This window comes from Melospiza georgiana, chromosome 1, assembly GCF_028018845.1.
Source record: "Melospiza georgiana isolate bMelGeo1 chromosome 1, bMelGeo1.pri, whole genome shotgun sequence".
In the NCBI taxonomy this organism is placed as follows: Eukaryota; Metazoa; Chordata; class Aves; order Passeriformes; family Passerellidae; genus Melospiza; species Melospiza georgiana.
Window position 1 is genome coordinate 61,559,583 of NC_080430.1, and position 22,814 is coordinate 61,582,396.

General features: G+C 37.0%; 1 protein-coding gene across 2 annotated transcripts in view; it reads right to left on the bottom strand.

Annotated features, from left to right (window-relative positions):
• ATP9B (ATPase phospholipid transporting 9B (putative)) overlaps positions 1-22,814 on the bottom strand; it is a 156,600-nt gene that overhangs the window by 41,210 nt on the left and 92,576 nt on the right. For both annotated transcript variants that reach the window (XM_058024553.1, XM_058024544.1), the window contains exon 12: positions 8,518-8,678. In XM_058024553.1, the coding sequence (XP_057880536.1) occupies positions 8,518-8,678 (161 nt within the window). The remainder of the gene's footprint in view (positions 1-8,517; positions 8,679-22,814) is intronic.

Consider the following 22,814-nt stretch of genomic DNA (forward strand, 5'->3'; position numbering starts at 1 on the left):
CATGTTTATCACCTGGTTTTGATGTTCTAAACACTCCATGCATTGAACTACAATATACTTGAATATAATTTAAAGGTAAGGAAAAAAGAAAAGAAAACCAGACTCCAACTTTTCTTGTTGAGCAGTCAGGAGAAATCCATATTTCAAAGTACTACGGCATTTTAGGAATTACTCTTGTTTTCCAGCATACACTGCTAAGTAGAACAGAATGTACCCCCTTTATGCTGATGGACCTAATAGCTGGCACTCCAGGTCTATAGAGAAATAATGTCTCCCCAATGACTAGGACAGTCCAAGGCAGCTTTCTGGCACACAGAAAGATATTGGGTATATGCTTGAATTGTTAAGATGAATAAAGAATTAAATGGGAATAAAAATGAGTGCCATAGATTATTTTTTTAGTATTAATTCTAAAATTTGCACACTGTAGCCTTTTCTGACTTCTTTCACTTAATGCTTGTTGTCTTAGAGGAAATTTTTATATTTGAAATCATTGTAGCTGTTGCTTAGCACATTATGGAAACTGATGCAATACTAAAAATGCTGATGGCCTATTAATAGTGAGTTTGCTTTTGAAACTAGAAACCTCTCCAACAGAGCTTCACAGGAATGGATAAAAATACTTCACTGAAAAGTCCAAGAATTTTTACATAATAAAACAAGGAGACACTAAGCTTACTCAACATAAAGCTACTTTCAGTGCCTGATAATATTAGCTGTAATTTCTCATAATTTCTTTGCGGACTTTAGGAAACCTCATTATATAAGCAAAACATTTTAAATTCACCATTTTTCAAATCCTTCTCAATTTAATCCAAATTAACCAACTTCAAACACATCAGTTATTCATGAAAACACACAGAACAGCATCCAACGTAGCATTAGCAACTGTTGCATTAGTAACACTAATTTTTAGCAAACCAATTAACATGCAATATTTAGGCAGAGTATGTTAATACAGGAATTTGAAGGCTGTTGCAGAGAATGAGCATATTTAGCAAGCACAGTAATACGTTTCTGGTCTCTCCACCTCAGCACTAGTTATCCTAAAGCAGGCAATCCTAAGGCAATTTTTATCCAGCTTGGGGATTTATTCCATTAAGAGCCAGGGTTTCTCTTCAATTCAGCCTCAGGACAACATTTCAGAATCCACACTGCTTTTAACTACATGTTAAAAATGAATAGCTGTGCTCTTATTCCCTCAAAAACAACACCAATATTTTAGATTAAACACTCCTATTTACAGGATTTCTAAATTTCTTTTTTTTTTTTAACAAATTGTAATGATGCAAGGTCCCCTTCTAAAGGTGTCTGATTTGGGGTTTTTTTTGTCAAAAGGACAAATTTGCCAATAAGCAAAGGCCTTCACTAAGAAAGTTTGACAAATACATTTAGAAACTCCAGTAACATGCTACCATTCAGTGAAAAGCAATCAAGACCTAATGAAGGTAGTAAGGACAATTTTGTGAACAAAGTGATATTGCGACAATAAAATTCAAGTATGATTTTGACTAAAAGTTAGATGGCAGGTTTTTTTCCTAACTTCCTGCACTTCCTGTATATGTAAGAATTTTGTAACCAAAACACCAGTGCACTACCAGAACTCCAGATAAATACAACTACCCAAAGCGGTATCTACTTTTTAAAATAAGTGAAGTATTTGAGATGTAGTCTTATTTTCAGGACTTCCTTCTCTGTGAAAATGATACTGATATTTGGGTCCCATTATTATCCAAAACTGCACCAAATCCCCTATGGCTACATCCCCTAAACTTCTTAACATATCCCTGCTTTCTTGAAACAGCCATAAGCTATAAGTGATATATGCATTATTTAAAATGTAGGAAAAAATTGAATAGTTTTTAAAATATTGGTCAAAAAACAACCAAAAATATTTTCAATTCAATATGCCTGGAAAGTTAAATCTTCACAGAAACTGATTTTTTGGAGCCTAGTAACTGGTATTAACTGTCATTAAACAGAAAAAATTAGAACAAAACAGAAGTTACTTAATTTAAGCACAATATCATACAAAGATCTAAGCAAATAAAAATCAACCTATAGATCATCCTTTAATTTCCCCATCTCTCATATTTTATTTGACAAGGAAAATGGAATATAATATTCCTTTGTGTTTTGTCCACTACATATTTTTTTTTTATTTAGCTTTTTTTGCTATCTGTTTGGCACTCCCAAGAAGAGCCTCAGAACTCAGTTCCTGTTTGCTTCATAACTGGTCTCACTACTTCTCTTTCACTAATTTTTCTAAATTTTGCCTATTATGTGAGCATATAAAAGAAAATTAAGGAAGGTACACATAGCATTTTGCATGAAACCCTGAGAGTGAATGCAACTTTAAAAGAGAACTCAACCCCACATACACGATTAAATATTTGAGGCAAAAAAAGTGTATCAACTCTGTATTGCTATAGTGACTGTGGTACATGCAGTTTTTCAAGGGCCAAATGCAACCCAGATACAGATAATTACATGTTGTAACATAGATAGAACTTAGGAAATCTAGGGAATAATGAATGAAAAAATTTATCTGTGAATTTCTTACAGGCTTAAAACACAGAAGAATGCAAAAAAAAAAAAAAATAAACAACTCACATGTCAAACAAGCACCTTTGCGTAAGAGATGTAGCATGTGCAGATCAGAGTGACAGTGATCACTTCCTATGAAAAATGTTCCTTTGTTACGATCACATTTACCAGCTCAGATGCCATCCTTCATTAGGCCTCTTATACCAGCGTGACAATATTGATATTGGAGGTCCAATACAAATAATACTTAAAACATGAGGGGGGGAGGGTTTTTTGGATATTCTACACAAATTCTTGTATTACTTGCTGTAAAACCAGAAAAAATAACCTAGAAGCAAATAGGCAATGTTGCAAGATTTGAAGAAAGATTTACTACAATAGATCACTTTAAAAATGACTTCTTTTTTAGACTGATTGTGCTCAGTACTGTGGCCAGTCCTGTTTTATAAATATCTGTAATAATGATCTGGACAAGGGGATCTAGAGTAAGATCCCTAGATCTAGAGTAGGATCCCTAGATCCTCCTGAGTAAGTTTGTGGAGGACACCAGGCTGGGTGGGAGTGTTGATCTGCTGGAGGGAAGGAAGGAAGGATGGACCTACAGAGGGGTTTGGACGGGCTGTGTCAATGGGCAGAGGCCATTGTATGAGGGTCAGCAAGGCCAGCTGCCAGGTCCTGCCCTTGGGTCACAACAAGCCCAGGCAGCTCCACAGGCTGGGGACAGACTGCCTGGAAAGCTGCCCTGCAGAAAAGGACCTGGGGGTGCTGGTTGGCAGCTGTTGAACCTGAGCCAGCAGTGCCCAGGTGGCCCAGGTTGCCTGTATCAGCAATGGTGTGGCCAGCAGGACCAGGGCAGTGATTGTCCCACTGTACTCAGCACTGGCCAGGCCACACCTTGAATCTTGTGCTCAGTGTTGAGCCCCTCACTACAAGAATGCACCACATTGAGGGGCTGGAGAGTGTCCAGATAAGGGCAACAAAGCTGGGGAAGGGTCTGGAGCACAAGTCCTATGAGGAGCAGCTGAGGGAGCTGGGGGTGTTTAGCCTGGAGCAAAGGAGGCTCAGGGGTGACCTTATCACTCTCTACAACTGCCTGGAAGAGGGTGTAGCCAGGTGGGGGTCAGTCTCAAAAGGAAACAGCGTCAAGTCACACCAGGGGAACTCTAGATTGGGTATCAGGAAAAATTTCCTCACTGTAACTGTTGCCAAGCATTAGAACTAGCTGCCTAGGCTAGTGGTAGAGTCTAGACCCCTGGAGGTATTTTAAAAGACCCACAGATCGGACTAACACTTAAGGAAATGTTTTAGCGGTGGACTTGGCAGTGCTGGGTTAATAGTTGGATTTGATGATCTTTTAAGTCCTCTAATCTAAATAACTTTGATTCTGTGTTTTTCTGTGTAGCATGAATATCAGACATTTTAAGAGAAACAAAAATCTAGCTCAGGCAGTAGTACAGCACCACACTGGACAGTGTAAGACAGTCCTAGCACAAGAGAGACACACCTTAACTTCTGCTGCAAAATTAATTGGTAAAATGTCAGGAAGCGTCACATAATGTTTTCAGTCTCTATATATTGCATTATATTATTGGAGATTGTATTATAATATCATTATATGGTAAAGCACAATACACTAAATGTGTATTAAACCACTTGCTTAAGCCACTTCATAAGCAGCTCTTTAGCTCTTCCACACTGAAACCTTTGCATCATATATCTAAAATATATTCTGTCTCTCTGTGTGACACTTCATGTACTGATACTCTCACATCTATAGATTATACAGATAATCTCCAATACAGCAGAAACTACAGCATGATTTAAAGCAGCATAGTTGCTTGTGGCTATTAGACAGCCTGCAGAGGTGTGAGTTGCCTGGATCTCAAGAAAACACAGAAATTCATATCTGTATGATCTGGCATTTGAGAGGCTATTAATGAATTTCAGATATTAGACCTCCTAGCAGTGTTTTCCTCACTGCCCTTGAGAACAGACTGACATAATTTGAAGGATTTGATTTAAGTGCTTCTCTTAAAGATCCTGAAAAAAACCCAGCTGGGAACCACCTAATGCCCCAAAACTTTACTACTTAAGTGCAAGGCAGTTCCTTCCAGTCATTTGGGACAGCTTCTTTTGGCAGAACAGCTCAGTGACAAGGAGCCTCGGGGTGTACAAAGGAGAGGACAAGAGACATTTCAGCTTTTGTTCACATAAAAACTAAAGGATCCTTCTAAAATGATGGCTGATTAAGCCCCTGTCAATCCAGCTGTAAACTGCTACTAAATATAGAGCTTGGGTGATACACATTTTTAACAGATCCCAAGTCAATATCTTATAATTTTATGGTAAATTCTCTACAGTTCTTAATAGCTAAGCAGAAGCACATACAGCTACAAGACTCACACGTCTGTACGTGAAGCAGCAATTTCACCAAACACTGGCTAATTATCTTGAAAAACTTTCCTGGCTACATTATTTAGTTACTTATTTATTTTTTTAAACAAAACCCAAACATACAGAAGACCTCAACACATAGTGCAACTCACTTTGTCTTTCAAGGTGGTGAAGAAGACTGGACAATGAATTAACAAAGTCTGCTGGTGATGGAAGGGATCCAGTTTGTGGGGCAGTGTCATCACTAATTCTTTAATTTGGCCTGGGCTTTTTGAACCATTTGCTATGATAGCTCAAGTGAGCTGATAAAGACATGTTAGTACTCAAGGCCAGGGAAAAGAACAGAGTCATTTTGTGACAAGGCTCTCTAACAACCTTAACATCTTTCCTACATCCATATACACAAACATCAGAATTTTCATCTCAGTAGCAGCTGGTATCTTGCACCCCATACTGATTAAAACCTCTTCTATTCTCTTGCACTTATTCAAAAATCTTCCCCCACCCAGGCTACTGGCTTTTCATTAGCATGACTGTTATTGCCCTCTGACCCATGTAATTCAGAAAACAGACAATCCAAAAAATACAAGTTGTTCAACAAAAGCACCTTATTAAAAAAAAGTAAAGGTGACATCACAGACTTAAGAACTTCCACACTGGTATCACAAACAGCAGCAGCATGGACATACTTGAGGACACACACACTGGCCTGCTATGTGACAACTACACCAGGTGATACAGTCCAGTTGGCTAGAATCAGCTACAAAAATGCCTAAAAATGCTAGAGAACATGGAAGAATTCAGATAATGGATGAAGATAATCATAGTGAGATTTACTTTGTTTTGAACAGACTGTCAAGGACTTGCTTTATATCCTCTTTCCCTGATAAATCTTAAGAAATTAAAATACCTTGACTTTTTAGGGCAGCAGATTTCTGGAGGTGTGGGGCTGTTCAAAGCCATTTTGTGCATAATGATTCTAACTTACAAACAGTTTAGAGATGGACTGAGCTTTTGATATCTGTTTATTACTACTTTTTCTCCATTTTTCTTGATTCCTTGTACACCACAGAATGTGTGCAATGTTGGAGGCTGATTTTTTGAAGGTGAGGGGTGGGTAAGTGTTGCTTATAGGGATGGTTTTTATTTTGCAGTGCTGTTGGGGTTTTTTTTACAGTTGTTTTATGTTCATACTTCTGTAGTCTTATATACCCCACAGTAATACCCTGCACAAAGTGAAGCAACACTGATCTACACGAGTATTTAGGATGCAGCTGAAATACAAGGAACCAGCTTCTTTCTGAAGCATCTGAAAAGTTCCTCTTCCTATTAATGATAGGAGAGGCTGCACAGAGATCAGTTAAACTCTACTAACTGTATCATCATCTTCCTGATGATCTTCACCAAACATGTCTAGACATGAAAATCTGTTTTTATTGCATACCTGGAAGTTCCCTTGCTCTGCAAACCAAAAGCCAAACAGAACTGCAAAAAAGTTCCACAATTAGAAATTTCCTGAATTCTCTAAAACTATCAAGCAACACATTTCATGTGTGCCTGAGTCCAGATATGCTTTGCCTCTACCAGTGAATCCTAATCTCTGACATTTCATTTAAATCTTTAAGTTAATTATTTCCCCCACATAGCTATTTTAAAAATAATGGGAGGGTACAACATCTGGTGCTTGGATGTCATTGGCTTTGTAATTTTCATCTTTGAGATGAAAACTCAGCCTAGAAATTAAGTCATTCTCATGCTTAACATACAGAAGAGAGGAAGGGAAGTGTAGTCAAGTCTGAACACCAGCATGATTGAGTTGTTCTTCTTGCTGACAGTGTGGGAAGCAACTCTGTATTAATGAAGATTCGGGTTGAATAAGATTTGGTAGAGAAACAGATAAATCTCTAGGGAGGAAAGCATTCCGTGATAAATTCCTGTCTGATGAACTAAACCAACCTTATTCTCTAATACTTTTAGTTTTTATATTATCTCTCCCAAAAAATTGTAAATTGGATTATATGCATACTAGAAGTTATTTTTGGAAAAAAGCTATTCCACAAGTCCACTAAAGAACTCTTACACTGAAAATGAGCTGCTCAGTGAAAATATTTTTTTAATGGCATATGTTGAACCTTCAATATAGAATAAAATTTACTTACAACACCTATATGGCCTTAATCCTCTTGCATCCAGTAACAAAGACATTAAAATGGTTAAAAGTTGTCCTTTAGTTAGAAGTGATGCCCTTTTTTCTCCTCCTCTGGAAGTTTTAAAGTACATGTGTGGTAAAACATAGACTTAACCATTTGAATGGAGGCCTTTTTGCCTCTTCACATGGATAAATTGCTTAATACTCAGTAACTGTTTGTGTATGGGGGTTGAGGGCAATATGATTGAACAGCATCATTCAAGCAGTAAAGGAGTTATGACAGTGACAGTGTTGAGAAAGATATTCCAAAATTGTGGTTCCAGCAGATTTGCCAGAACCTTCTCCTTCAACTTCCCACAGAATCAGTTTCTCTTGCAACACAAAAGTACTCTAAAAATAAAGTCCTAATTATAAAATGTTAAAACAGAGGCTTCCTGAGCACCCCATTGGTCAAATATGATACAATTTCCTTCACACAGACATGTACTTTAAAAATGTGATCACAGTAACGTGTAAGTAATGTAAACTTAGATTAAAAGGCCTAATGAAATCCCCCTGTTATTTTTCTTTTCTTTACTATGTGAACTTAAATATTGTGTGCATGCCTGAGGGGACAGGTCTTAAATCTAGCTACAGTTTAGATGCTGATAACTCTGGCTGATCACTGGGCTTACTGAATGATGTATCTCAAACTGAACAGTTCTAAAGAGGATCTAAAACTAACAATTACCTTAATCTAAACACTGGGTATTTTAACAGGAAACAGTATGTCCATTTTGCAAAGGCAATACCCATGCAAAGAAAATAATTCAGTTCAGGGGCACTGTTCTCACTTCTGTGTGCACAGAAGACTTGATTACACACATGGATATTATTTCGTGTTCCAGTTTATCTGCAATTTGAATATACAGTACTCATGCTTAATGAATTAATTAATTCAGGGCAAGTCTCTACTTGGTTACACGTTAAAACTCCTCTCGTTGTAAAAGAGCACTTACATTATTCAGCCATCCAATTTAAATTAATTATTATTGGGGTAAAATGTCTATATTTTAACCAGAGAAATGGAACATTTTTAGTATTTAAGGCATTGAAAATAAAATTCCATAACGTGTCTAGCAGTTCATTCATCTGCCTGCTTCCTGAAACCACCTTCTCATATACCTTGTATCCTTATTAATACATTTATGCTAGCAAAGGATTAGATATCCTGATTACTCCAGCAAGATGAACATTATACAGAAAAAATACAACAGTATTGTTTTCTGTACAGTGATCCTTCAAGAATCAGCAGATTTGTTGGCACCTTCTCCTTCAGCTTCCTGATAAGATCAATTTCCTTTGCAATGAGAAGCAAGTATAAATTTCAAGAAAGCCACATACAGTAAATTTAAGCAACTGTATTTTGCTTTCATTCTTCTACCTACCTGATTGGGATGATATAGGAGAACAGGAGGAGGAACCGGAAAAGGTTGCGATACCACGGGCCTACAAATCCTTGCAAAGTGACCATAACAACTGAAAGTGCAACTAAGGCCAAAAACAGGGCTTTGGTCAGTTGATTCAGCTCCAGGTCCAACAAGCCAACCTGGAGGAAGAAAAAGAAATCAAGTTAGTCAGGAGTTTTTCTTAATTTATGCTTCTGCAATGCAAACAATTAGCATTATTTGCTTTGTTATTCCTACCTATTAAAAATCCATGCACTTGCAACCATTAACTGAACTTTGATAATTGCATTGATTGTTATTCCTATGCTTGCACACAGAAGATGTTCCCTGGTTTTTTGGCAATACCAGTTCCTAGAACCAATATGAACTGTCCCAGCCAAGTCTTTTGAACACCTTCAAATCTGACACATCCCTTCTCCATTCCTTGTTCTAGGACAGGAACACAGAAGGGCAAGGAGACAAGATAATTACAGATGAACAAATGAGCAGGGAAAATTTTCTTCTGTCATGCTTCAGCAAAAATACGGGCACAGGGTATTACCCATTGACTGCTAGAAGATCAAATACCTGTTAGATTCAAGAACCAAGAGGCACATGGGTCAGAGCCTGTGACTTATTTATGGGACAAGTGCACTGCAACTCGTCTCTATGCTCTCATCCCACTCTGTAAATCTGAACCAATGCCACAGAAACAATTTTTAATTGTATAAAGCTTTCACTTATCCAATATAATAATAAAAACAACAATAAAGTGGAATATCCATTTTCAAACCAATACAGTGAAACAGGGCTTCAACTGCACATGAATAGAAAGGTATTTGATTTAGAAACATTTTAAGTACAACATTAGGAGAAGCTATCCTTCACCCACTGTTTCTCATGAAAAAAATATATTTAAGCTATGTAACTAAGACTCTCACCATTTCAATAATGTATGATGTAAGCTAAGGTATTTTTACTCCACTTTTTGGGATGGCCTAGTAGTCAGTAAAATATGTGGGAAAATCGTGTCAGGAAGAGTTTCCTAGGCCCCATCACAGATGCCCCTTTTATCTCCAAGTCTTGCCAGTAAGAGCAGTAAAACATAACACTTCCTTAGATAACAAACAGGCTGAAAAAGAAGCACTTTAAATATAGTTCTTAAAAATTCCAGCAATCTTGCTTACACATGGGCTGTCCCTTCCCTAGAGAAGCAGGCAGCTGAAGACCACAGCGGCTGATTTATCAGCTGCATTTAAAAAGCAGCACAACGAGGACAAATATCTTGCAATTTCCGCTGCTTCAACTACTACATAGTTTATGCTTGAATTATTGAGAAAAATAGGTTTTTGGATTAAAATGAAGAAAAATGAAGCCAGGGAAGTAGAGCATGTTTCAAAGCCCAGATCTTTTTGCGTTGACAAAGGCAGCCTAAGTTTCAGGCCTCGCTGAGGATCAGATGAAGTCATTATTCATTCAGTCAGGGAAAAAAGACTCAATTACCTCAACCTAAAGATGCTATCAATGAATGCAAAGTGCATATTTTACTCTATTCATCCAAATCCCATTAAAAAGTGAAAGGAATGATTTAATCTGGCCTTCTAGAGTTGGTCTTTTTTTGTAATAAAATAAAGAATCACTGTCTTGCAATATGCATAACTACTACCTCACACTTTTTTTTCCCCTGCATCATGGTAGTGAAAGCCTATCTCTCCCCTCTCCACCCCCCATAAAAAACCCCACTCCAGAAGAGAAATGAATAAAGAGCTTCTTTGGAAAGAATGCCACTTTTAGGACAGAAACATTAAATTTAGTCCACTGTGCACTGATATGTAGCTAACTCAAAGCATCAATACCTTTCTAATTGATGAAGACAGATGTGAATTTGAGTTTGGGACCCAAAAAAAACATGTTTGGAGAGGTATTATGACAATAAAAAAGTCGATGCTGAAAAACTTCTCACACTATAAATCTTTTGCTCAAGAACACTTGATTTGCCACTAATAATGCCAATTTTTTTAAATATAGATCATACTATTGGCCATAGTAAATGTCAATGTTTTTCTTACTATAGTAAGTGAAGGCAATTGCAAAATTCTACTTAAGAAGGCACATAAAGAAAGTAAGTTTTAATAGAAATGCATTCTCCATTTCTCAAAAACTAGTTACTCCAATGTACTAAAAGATACTTAGTTAGTTTAATTGTGTGCCTTTCCACTTAAACAATTTCTGCAGTCAACTAATGAAACACTGTTGAACTATCCATATAAATTTCATGTAGAAAATCACTAATATTCTCTAAAATTTATCTGAATATTGGAAAAGTGGATAGATTTCATTTTAACTAGACTGTGATTTTACCAAAGTACTTGTAAAATATGCCATCTTACAAATGCTACTTCTTTTCTTTGGAAAATAGTAATTAGAATAACTATGAAAATATTAGAAATAGATGAATTAAGAATTGCAGTAATTTTCCATGTTTATTGCTATTTCCCATATTAGTAAAACAAATTTTCTTCTACTTGTCATAATATTTGTTCTATTTGAAACAACTTAACAAAATTAAACACACCACTGGAAATTTTAATCACCAAGGGAAAATTTGTACATAATGTCTAAGAAAACCACAATAGTTTTGGAAAAGAGCTGTTCTAGGATAATGAAAATGAACACAATAATTGCCTGTATAATTTAAAATGCTACTAATGGCAACAGCCACAAATCCATTTAGCTCCTCTTTAATTTATGCACAGAGTTTTAAACAGCTAATGGTTTTCAATAAAGTAATGGCTTATACCATCAATTGTCTACTTGCGTGGTAAAAAAGCTGACAAGTTTTTAAAATACTTCATATTTGAATGAGGCAAAGATTCAAAGTCTACACTTTACATTCTGGGCCACAAGGTATAATTCATTATCTTATGAGAAAAATCTTAATTTAATTAAAAAGCTGAAAACAACAAGAACTTTTCCGGTTACTGAAATACAATCTGAACAACAATATTGCTGTTCCTGCCCTAGATGCTTAACTTTTAGGAAAGGTTATCTTCTGAAGCTATTCTTGTAGCAATAGAACAATTCTTTTAGCACTATAAAATGTGTATTACTTTGAAAATGAGAACTTTTAAAATGCTAGAATACTGATATGCAAAATTTGATAATTAAATGTTATAAAATGGCAAAGATTCCTCAAAATAGTCTAGTGCAGCCATTTTTTATTCAATTACAGTTTAAAGTGCATTAGAAATAATTGCTCACGAATAGCCTTTAAATGTCCTACTTTAATACTACTGAAGTATTAAGGCACAGTCTTAGGACAGACTTCCCCCTGCAACCAAATTCCTCCACAAAGGTAATTATATTTCAGTAATCAGCCTGGTTCTGCACTGCCAAACACTACATTGACTACAATGAAATTTCATGGTATGCATGTTTGAGAGGGACTTGGGTTTTAATTTGCACTGTAAACACAAAAATTTTCTTTCCTATTCTTAATACATGCTCTGAAATTAATTTATTAATCCTTGATTACTAGTATATTACATATGTTTCCATTAGTTGTAGCATACACTTAGAGGTAAAAGGTATATTACAGTAAATACTTCAAAGGACTAAAATTCAAATAATACATCTTTCAGCTTCAGGGTAACAAAAACAAGGTTTGCCTAACAAAAATTATTAGTAGCATTCCATCATTTATAAAAAATTATATATATTTTACTATACAGTCAGCTGCATTTATCCAAACCTCCAAGACCTCCTTCAATAATCTGTTAAACCCTCCCCATAGTCCCTGGAAATAACAGATTACTAATCTGTGTTTAAAGGCTAAATAAAGTGACACATCCTTATGCAACTACCTTAATCTTTGACATTAAAACCACAAAGAGCAACTCTGGAATCTGTAAATGTTTCTTCTTTCTCAAGTCTCCTATGATTCAAATACTTGGCTGCTCAGCAATCCCAGTAACCACATTAAGATAATGTAACTATGAATCAAAACAAGTAAATTCAGGGTTAGGAAGCATCTTGCCTTAATTCCCTCTACTCATGCAATAGTCTGGACAAATATGATTCTCTACAAACGTAACCTGATTAATGTCAAGCCTACCAAATCTTGCATACAGTATGTACTCTGTTTAATCAATATCTTCCTCATTCTTTTAATCAGTAAATTCAAAGGCGGGAAAGGCAAAAAAACATAAAAAACCATAAAGTGACCATTTAGTAAAAAAAGTCACCTATCCCTGCTTTTTCTGATATCAATTTTCAAACAGTCTCATCATTGGTTTAGCTGCAAGAGCAACAAGGAAACCTTGAGAACATTTTCTGAAGCACTAAAAACCTTTTACAAGTTTGATTAATTTTAGAATTGAGCAATAATGCAGGGGGAGGACTGGTCTACTTAAGTTCATAAAAATGAAATAAACTTTAATTATTTAGTCTACTCCATTTGACTTGTGCAGAAGTAATTACCAGAAAATAGTTCATTTGATTCCAGTAAAATTTTCTGTCTTACTTTTGGCAAAAAAAAATTCATCCTTCATGGAACTGAACCTTTGTGCAAAGTGAAATATTTGTTATCATGTTAATACTGCAGTTTTATGGAACTGAATTATGTAATTTCTACACTGATTGCAACAAATAATTTTAGATATTTAGTGTTAATCACATCCCCAAAGAAACAAATTACTTCTCTGTACTCTTACATAAATCAGTCTGTCTCCAACGCACAGATGTTGAAAACAGCAGAAATTTTAGAAGCCAAGAAGAAATACAGTTCATTGCCCAGTGAAACAGAAGCTCAAGTACACTTTTGTAGTGTTTTGATGCATATTTAAAACCAGAGGTTTAACTGCTCTTAAAAGCAGAATACTATTATTATGTTTTGCAATTACCCTTCTGACTTGCCTGGCTTTACTTTAACACTCCATTCATAAACTAATATTTATGTGCTTTGAAATAAACTAATCACTTTGGATGCATAATTTCCTTTTGTAAATGGAAATATCTATAATTCTAAAATAAATTTAAAAAAAGAGGATGCACACCATTCTTTCTCTCACTGCCTCATTGCCTCATTTATTTGTCTATTTTATATTATTGCCTTTTCCAGACTCAACATCATCTGAGTCTGGATACTCAAACTGAAGCTTGAGAGTCCTCTCCAGGATTTTAGAGGTGCTTAGCTCTCTCTACTTGTCTACTGCAATAAAAACTGTAAGTGAGCTATTTCCACAACTGCACTTTGGTAGGGCTCAGTTGTTTGAAGCAAGGCCCTCGTTTTGTCAAATGTTAGTCACAGATTCCATAACCTTCCTAAGAGTGTCTTCTTTTTCAATTGTATCCTGGTTTACCTGAATGCCAACGATTTAATTTTTTTTTGTAGTAAAAATACTGTTTCAAATGATCCCAATGAGAGAAACTGAACATGACTCATTCCTAATATCCTTCTGACCATAAATCTGGCCTTCATTAACACTTTTGTGGCTTGGTAAACTACATTATTATCTCTATATATTCTTCAATCCGCTGTTTTTTCTTAGAACAAGTCTTTACGCGGAGCAGGGAAGCCAAGCCGTGGATGTTTGGCTTCCCCGGGCAGCGCTGCCATGCGCGCTTTGGTCAGCAGAGGGCGCCCGCGCCCGCCTGTGCAGCGCGGAGCCTCGGCCGCGCTCGGCGAGAGCCGCTCGGAGCGAAGGGCTCGGCTTTGACACTTCGGAGCGAGGGGCTCGGCTTTGACACTTCGGAGCGAGGGGCTCGGCTTTGACACTTCGGAGCGAGGGGCTCGGCTTTGACACTTCGGAGCGAAGGGCTCGGCTTTGACACTTCGGAGCGAGGGGCTCGGCTTGGACACTTCGGAGCGAGGGGCTCGGCTTTGACACTTCGGAGCGAGGGGCTCGGCTTGGACACTTCGGAGCGAGGGGCTCGGCTTGGACACTTCGGAGCGAGGGGCTCGGCTTGGGCACTTCGGAGCGAGGGGCTCGGCTTGGACACTTCGGAGCGAGGGGCTCGGCTTGGGCACTTCGGAGCGAGGGGCTCGGCTTGGGCACTTCGGAGCGAGGGGCTCGGCTTGGACACTTCGGAGCGAGGGGCTCGGCTTTGAGACTTCGGAGCGAAGGGCTCGGCTTCGACACCTCGGAGTGTGCGCTCACATCGTTCTGCTTCCTCCCCAGCGAAACGCTTCACTTCATACACCTTTTATACAGCCACAGTCTGGCACCTTAAGGCAGCAGCAGTCAGATGCTGTGCGACCATATGTTCTCCGACTTTGCTATGTATTTGTCACAAACACAAATGATTGATTAAAATGTGTAGAGAGCACGTTAAGAAATCGAAAAGGTTAACAGCCCCCTGAATTCCGGTATTCATACAGGGACTGTGCTGTATTACATACTCTCCTCCTATTAAAAGCTACCAGTTGAAAACATTTTCTCAAGACCACCCATCAATTTAGAATAATTGCTTCAGTAATCTAAGATAACTAGTCATACTGGAAACTTCAACCAAAAACATTCACACAGGGAAACTCTAATTCATCAGGATTTTTTTCAATTAAAAAAAAAATTAGGTACACAGCACAGAAAAAATTTAGTTTCTAAGCACTCGCAATCCTCCTTATATCTGATCAATATTGCTAAGACATGGAATTCTCAGGGGTGGGGGAAGAGCAGGATTTAAAGGTGCTTGATTTTACACTGCAACATTATCTTCAGATTTCTATTTCATATGTACCTTTCACATGTGCTTGTTATACCTTCTTTAAGCTCAGCCATCACCAGCTTCAACTCAAGACTTTTCTACGGATGCTGTCATGTAATCAGGTCTTTCAAGGGTCAGAATACAGAATAAGCAGCTTTACACATTACACACTATTATTAAAATACGCTCAATGGAGATGGCATTTTTTCAACTCTGAATAGGTTAAAAAACATTATTTACTCTCCCACAGATTAAGATAATTAGCTGTACCAAAATAACCGCAAAATTAGTGCAGAGAAAACTGGTTCCAAAACTTTTATTGTGTAAAATTTGCATATAAATAAATAAATGCAAAAATTTGAGATATATGTAAAAAAATAAATAGCTCAGTAACAGGTACTACTTCCTTCAAGAAAAAAGAATTACAAAAGGGACCTAACAAATTGACAACAGCTAGTTCTTTCATTTGCATAAATGTTGGAAATAGTAATATACCTACACTTCAGACCTGTGCCTGAAGTCTACTGTCAGACCTGTGGCTGACTGGTCTAAATAACTTTTTCCAATAGAAAACTGCACAAATGTAGTATTTTCATAGCAGGGATTGCATTTGTGGGTTTTATATATAACACAGTATGTGTAATAATATTTCATAAACGGTATGAGAACCTTACAGCTTTTTCAAAGACATCTTTGAAATTGAATACTGGAAAATGGATGCTTACAGAAATCCAACATTTCTTTACTCCACATTCAAAAGAAGTGTTAGTAACTCATCTCCTCATAGACTATCTAGATTAAGCTATTAGCAGAGATTATTACATTTTGTAATGAGTTTAATCTCACACAGGGCTGGGATAAGAGAGGTCAGAGCTAAGGTTATCAAAACACATGTCAATTTTTACATTAAGAATATAATTCAATAAATGAAGCCAAGAACCCAGAAAGTCCAAGCTTATTTTAAAATGTCACCATTTCATTTTATCTCAAACTGAAACTAAACTTAAAAACAGTTGAAAGGATATGATTTCCTTCCATCTTACTAGAGGTTAAATTCAGAGGTTCATTTTTAAAATTTCTTTCTAGGTAAATGTATGTCTGTAATTACATACATAAAAGTTAATGAAAGTTGGAAAAAAACTTCAATGAGAAACACTGATATATATGAAGTTGGTGCTTATGCCCCAAAGTAGATGGAAAGCAGAGCTGCAACCTTTCTTCATGGAAAAGCAAATTAAGTAATACATTACAGTAATACAGTACATACAATACACAGATTATTAAAGTGACTGAGGAAACTTTCAGAAATAGATTAGCCAATAAATGTAAAAGAATAAATAAAAATTCTTGAATGAAGAATCAAAATTGGCAGTATGCACTGATTCAGTAATTGGTGGAGCATTTCTACAACCTCCCTACTCCTCTGATGTGCATACTCCACGCCCATCATTAAACCTGTCTCAGCACAGGTCCACATACAAAGAAAATCATCCAGGTATTCTTGCACAGGAAATCAGGTTAAAAAAATGAACAGCCACACAACACAAAGCATCTCATAGTTTGTTTTGAAGCATTTAAATCTGAATCCTATTCATAAGGAATAAAATGTAATTTACATATAATAATATTCAAGAATAAATGGAAAAACGTGTGAGAAAGGAAGTGAGAAAGAGCATTTTGACTGCATTGAACTTTTGTCTCTGCCCCCAGCTATTCCTGACTATAAAATCCCGTTAGCCTGCAAACTGAGAAGAAATGTTTCAAAAAGCCTGAGATATATATTGAAAGAAAAACTTGGTGTTATTTTTACTTCAAAATTAAATAGAAGCTTAAGAAATGCTCCATACAGCGGGAAATCAGCAATAGTCTCCTAAAAGATTAAATGTCAAAATATATAGAAAAATGTCCAAGAAAAGGGAGTGGCCCTTCTTCAAGTCTAAGTAGAAATACCAAAATAAATCCAGAGCAAATGTCCACAACCATTTAAGGCACATAAAAACCAGATTTTCTTAGTAAAGAATTCTAGATAAGATCTGATGTGCAACTTCTTACTAATATTATGTAAAAACATCAATTTTCAGACTCAAAATAAGTAGAAGAAATTATGACCTGAGCTCTAAAATTTCTAGCTCAATTTAAATGCACGGATGTGTTTACAAATATATCTGTCCTTCTGAAACAAATAGCAAAGTTTTTAGATGAGGAATATCAACAAAAAGGTTTTTAGGATGGTTCTTAATTTTTTTTTCTTTATCCAGTTACATGTTATTCATAATCTATATAATGTCTGTGTTATGAGTGCCTCCTGTCCTAACATAAATACAAAATATGTTTCAAGACTATTAACAGAACATGTTTCTTTGAAATTGTTCTTGAGATCATACAAACAAATAAGGTTCTGGAATAATATTTTCCAAAATGTTGTCCATAAAGATCAGAAGTATTTAATTGCCTTTCTGGTCAGATATAGAAAAGAGCTGTAAATATGTACAAATGTATATACATAACACATATTATGATTTTGGTACTTAATTCCAAATCTGTTTTTACCCACAGAGAGATTAATATTTCAAAAATTCTGCTTTCCTAAGGTTTAAGAGCTGAATTCCATTATCAGAATTCAGCAACCAAGTGGTGTGTGTGTGTGTAAATGTGCAAGATGGTGGTTTTATTAAACAAAGCCTCATCTGAACAACAAAAATTAACTTTATAATATCACTACATTTTCTAGAATTTTTACATCATTAAATTTATCAGCTGAAATAGCTTTATTTCTATTAAGCAAGCAACAACAACAAAAAAATCTTACCATAAAAGTCAACTCCTTCTTTTTGTGTTTATATTCTTCAAGACATTTTATGAACCACTTCATACTTAATGGTTTGCAAGCAATCCCAACAGTTGGGAATTGTGTGAAAAGTTGCACAGATTGACAGATGAAGTGAAAAGGTCTGTATTAATTTTCCAAATAAAGAAATGCACTGAGTGGTATTTCACTATGATTATACTCCAAAGTACCAATTAGAACGCATATCAGAAACTAGAGCAAGTTGACACTCTACAATAAAGCAAATAATTTCCAGTTGGAGGGGCAGAAAATGTTAATATGCAATGTTCAAGACTACAAGAATCTTTGTAAAAGGAAGTAGCTAATAAGGTTTAATGATGCATGTCAGGAAGCCACAGTATGTAGGGAAACACAGCTGGCTTCATTTTGTAAACTATTTGATATACACATCTTTCTAGTTCACGATTATCAGCTGTGCAAGTGCCACAGGGGACAGTTTAGCCTTCAGATCAGGATATTCTTCTTGTTCTCTAAATTACAAGTAAAATACATTAATATAATATGGTGCTGTAGGCTAGTGCCCTGACTAAAGCTTATCAGCTTACAAAAAAGATTAAAGAACTCTTCTGTAAGATTCAGTTTGAACAATCTCAGCAGAATAAACAGGCTGAAGAATACCGAAATAATAAATATATTTATAATACAAATCTACATGCATTTTTGAATGTCAGATTAAACCCTGAAAGTTACTAAAATAAACATGAAATGTCATTTATATTAATTCATACCATTTCATGAGGCATATACTTCTTTTATCATTAAATTAATATTAATAAAGAAATCAGAAATCATGGGTATTATGGATAGATTGCAGCTATACAAAGCAGTATGCCTCCTGCTTTACTGCACTCCAAGTTGCTCAGTGACTGCAATATGCAGGTGACAGCAATTAGCAGCAGATGACAGAAGCACTTTGAATTTGTACCAGATGGTAGCTAAGGGTCATTGGAAGCTAGCAGACCTTCCACAAGGAAACTGTTGTGCAGTACAACTGTAAAACACTTCAGTACTTAGAAATAAATTATTCAGGTTCTCAAAGAAAATTGGAAGGTCAAAATAGAATATAAAATATTATGCAAGGCATTAAAAGCTCACCTAGTGTTTACAGGACTAAATACATTTAAAAATAAAACAGTGCACACAGAGCATATCTTAGCCTCACAATGGGGAGAGTCATTACAAAACTAGTAGGAACATCAGCTAATGTACCTGCTAAACAATTCAAACCTGTGTCCCAAAGGAGGGGAAACATAAACACACTTCTTCTTCAGTGCATGAATAAGATACTTACTGAATACATGCTTCAATGCAAGAGGAAAAAAAGGCCAAGGGAAGATTCATACCTGGAATACAACACTTAAGTGGATGCCCCTCCACACTTCTGCTGTGCCTTCAAATGTACTGTTTCACAGCTCAAACACAATTAGGTGTGTCTCATTGGCAAAAATTAATTCCTACAACCTCCAAATTTATAAATACACACAAATTTGCTTTGATTTTTTTAGCTGCAAATCAAGAGTGAGATCCCCTTAGATGAAGCACAGTGCCGCACCAGGTACTGCATGAACTACCTCAACAAGCCATGGAAAGATAAATTGATTTGAGCATAAAGGATCAAATAATGATACTTAATTCAAGTAATGGTACTTAATGATACAAGTAATAGCTGAAACAAAACCCCAAAAGTGAGAGTAAGATGTGGACATAGAGCCAGAGAACTTTTGAGAATTTCAAAAATTCAATTTTGAGAATTTCAAAAATGTATAGATAAGGTCAATGAAATGGCTACGCAGCTGCTTATGGAGGAATTTCTTCTTGTGCATAAAACTGTTAAAAAATCAACAATGCATTCAAAAGTTGTAGCCAACAACTTGATAGCAGAGCAGATGAAAGATACATGAGTTGTGATAAAAGTAGCTTTAAAAGGAAGGTGACAGGGCTGGATAGACTAAGGAGGAAGGAACTCATGGAAAGATGGGGGTAAGAGCTGAAGAGGTGAACCAGGATCATCATCTTTTATCATCACAATATGAGTGCACACTAACCAAGACAGCATTTTTCAAGGTAAAAAAATTGTGACAGATTATTTGATAATTTTATCTGATCAAAGACTTAAACTTTCTTCTTCACAAATGTACTACCCTGTCAGAGAAAAAAAATGAGCATGTGTAAGATGTGCAAAGAGAAAAAAGAAGGAAAGAGAGGGAGGGAGACGAAAGAGAGAGAAGAAAGAAAGAGAGAGAAAGAGAGAGGAAGGAAGTGGCGGAAGGAAGTGGCGGAAGGAAGGAAGGAAGTGTCGGAAGGAAGGAAGCGTCGGAAGGAAGTGTCGGAAGGAAGGAAGTGTCGGAAGGAAGGAAGGAAGGAAGTGTCGGAAGGAAGGAAGTGTCGGAAGGAAGTGTCGGAAGGAAGTGTCGGAAGGAAGGAAGGAAGGAAGGAAGGAAGGAAGGAAGGAAGGAAGGAAGGAAGGAAGGAAGGAAGGAAGGAAGGAAGGAAGGAAGGAAGGAAGGAAGGAAGGAAGGAAGGAAGGAAGGAAGGAAGGAAGGAAGGAAGGAAGGAAGGAAGTGGCGGAAGGAAGTGGCGGAAGGAAGTGGCGGAAGGAAGGAAGTGGCGGAAGGAAGGAAGTGGCGGAAGGAAGGAAGGAAGGAAGTGGCGGAAGGAAGGAAGTGGCGGAAGGAAGTGGCGGAAGGAAGGAAGTGGCGGAAGGAAGTGGCGGAAGGAAGTGGCGGAAGGAAGTGGCGGAAGGAAGGAAGGAAGTGGCGGAAGGAAGGAAGTGGCGGAAGGAAGGAAGGAAGTGGCGGAAGGAAGTGGCGGAAGGAAGTGGCGGAAGGAAGGAAGGAAGTGGCGGAAGGAAGGAAGGAAGTGGCGGAAGGAAGGAAGGAAGTGGCGGAAGGAAGTGGCGGAAGGAAGTGGCGGAAGGAAGGAAGGAAGTGGCGGAAGGAAGTGGCGGAAGGAAGTGGCGGAAGGAAGGAAGGAAGTGGCGGAAGGAAGTGGCGGAAGGAAGTGGCGGAAGGAAGTGGCGGAAGGAAGTGGCGGAAGGAAGTGGCGGAAGGAAGGAAGGAAGTGGCGGAAGGAAGTGGCGGAAGGAAGTGGCGGAAGGAAGGAAGTGGCGGAAGGAAGGAAGTGGCGGAAGGAAGGAAGTGGCGGAAGGAAGGAAGTGGCGGAAGGAAGGAAGGAAGGAAGGAAGGAAGGAAGGAAGGAAGGAAGGAAGGAAGGAAGGAAGGAAGGAAGGAAGGAAGGAAGGAAGGAAGGAAGGAAGGAAGGAAGGAAGGAAGGAAGGAAGGAAGGAAGGAAGGAAGGAAGGAAGGAAGGAAGGAAGGAAGGAAGGAAGGAAGGAAGGAAGGAAGGAAGGAAGGAAGGAAGGAAGGAAGGGAAGTAGGTGGACCTAGTGAAAGTATTAGACCAGAGTAATAGGGTGGAGAAGCAGAACAAGGCAAGGGGGAAGGTAGTCAGAAGAAAGATATATTGAATACAAAGCACTGGTGCTGGCTGAATCTTCCAGAGACCATACATATAGTAGGGAATCACAACTAACTGAATCAAAAAGTTTTTCAAGAGTTCTTTCAAAAAACCCAAAATAAACAACTGTCCAAGGACTGTCAAATTTAGACTAGAAAAAGAACTCTATGTGATAAGCAAAACAAAAAAAACCCCCAAAAACAAACAAACAAAAAAAAGCCTATCCCTCAAACCCAGTAGGCGTCAGTAAGAATCTTATTTTCTTTCTTGAGCTGAGTCACAAGTCATCTATCTTTGCTTTTACAAAAGAAAACATTTGAGTGGATTCCTTGGAGACTACGAGATTAAGAAAAGATTCCACAATGTCTCCAAATCATAAGAGAAATGAAACTGAATGCTGTTTTGTATAAACAGTATTTTGGGATACATTCCAAAAGATATAATGGGAAGAAAATGAGCTTTAAGAATATGAAGAGCAACCCACTCTTTACAAACTAATCCACAATCTAAACCACATTATTTTCATCTGGTACAATTTGGAATGCTGATTTTAATGCTCAGTGTATCCACGGGCTTGCTCTCTGAACTGAGGTAAAAAAGAAGGGCAAAGACTGTATTTGTTAAGATTATGACAAGCTTGTTACTTCAAGCATCAAACACAACTCAGTAAATTATCTTAGTTATGATCACTATGTTCAGCCTACACCACAACAAATACTATGTTCTGATATGGAGAGAACATTCCCTCTAGATATCCATCACTGTAAACTAAGATTTCAGGTCATGTGAATCATGATGGTTTCTGAGCCTCCACTAATTAGAGAAATACATGAGACTTCAGTTGCATGAATTATTGAGTCACATAAAAACCTCAAAAGATGTATTTTTTTACTTGCTTCACACAAAGAGAAGGCTATCCAATAATAACAGTAAATAATAATTAATGCTTGTAAGCATCCAAATAGATGTTTTGAAAAATGGATGAGCATCTATTCTAAGAATGCTCTGCAGGTCTTAAACATCCTAGTTTCTGACATTTGAGACATCCCTCTTTCATAATAATCGTAAAAAATAATAATCAATATACTTTCAACTTACCCATCACTAAAATTAATATCTCTATCATTTCTTATAGAGTTCCTTTCCATATTAGAAAAAATTAAGCTTATTCAGAAAAAATATGAAAATAATTGCAGAAATAATGAAAATTATGCAAAAGACATTATGTAGGCTTTTCCTAATAACAACTAGAGTTCATAAGGACCTTAGGCACACCTGACTTGCTACA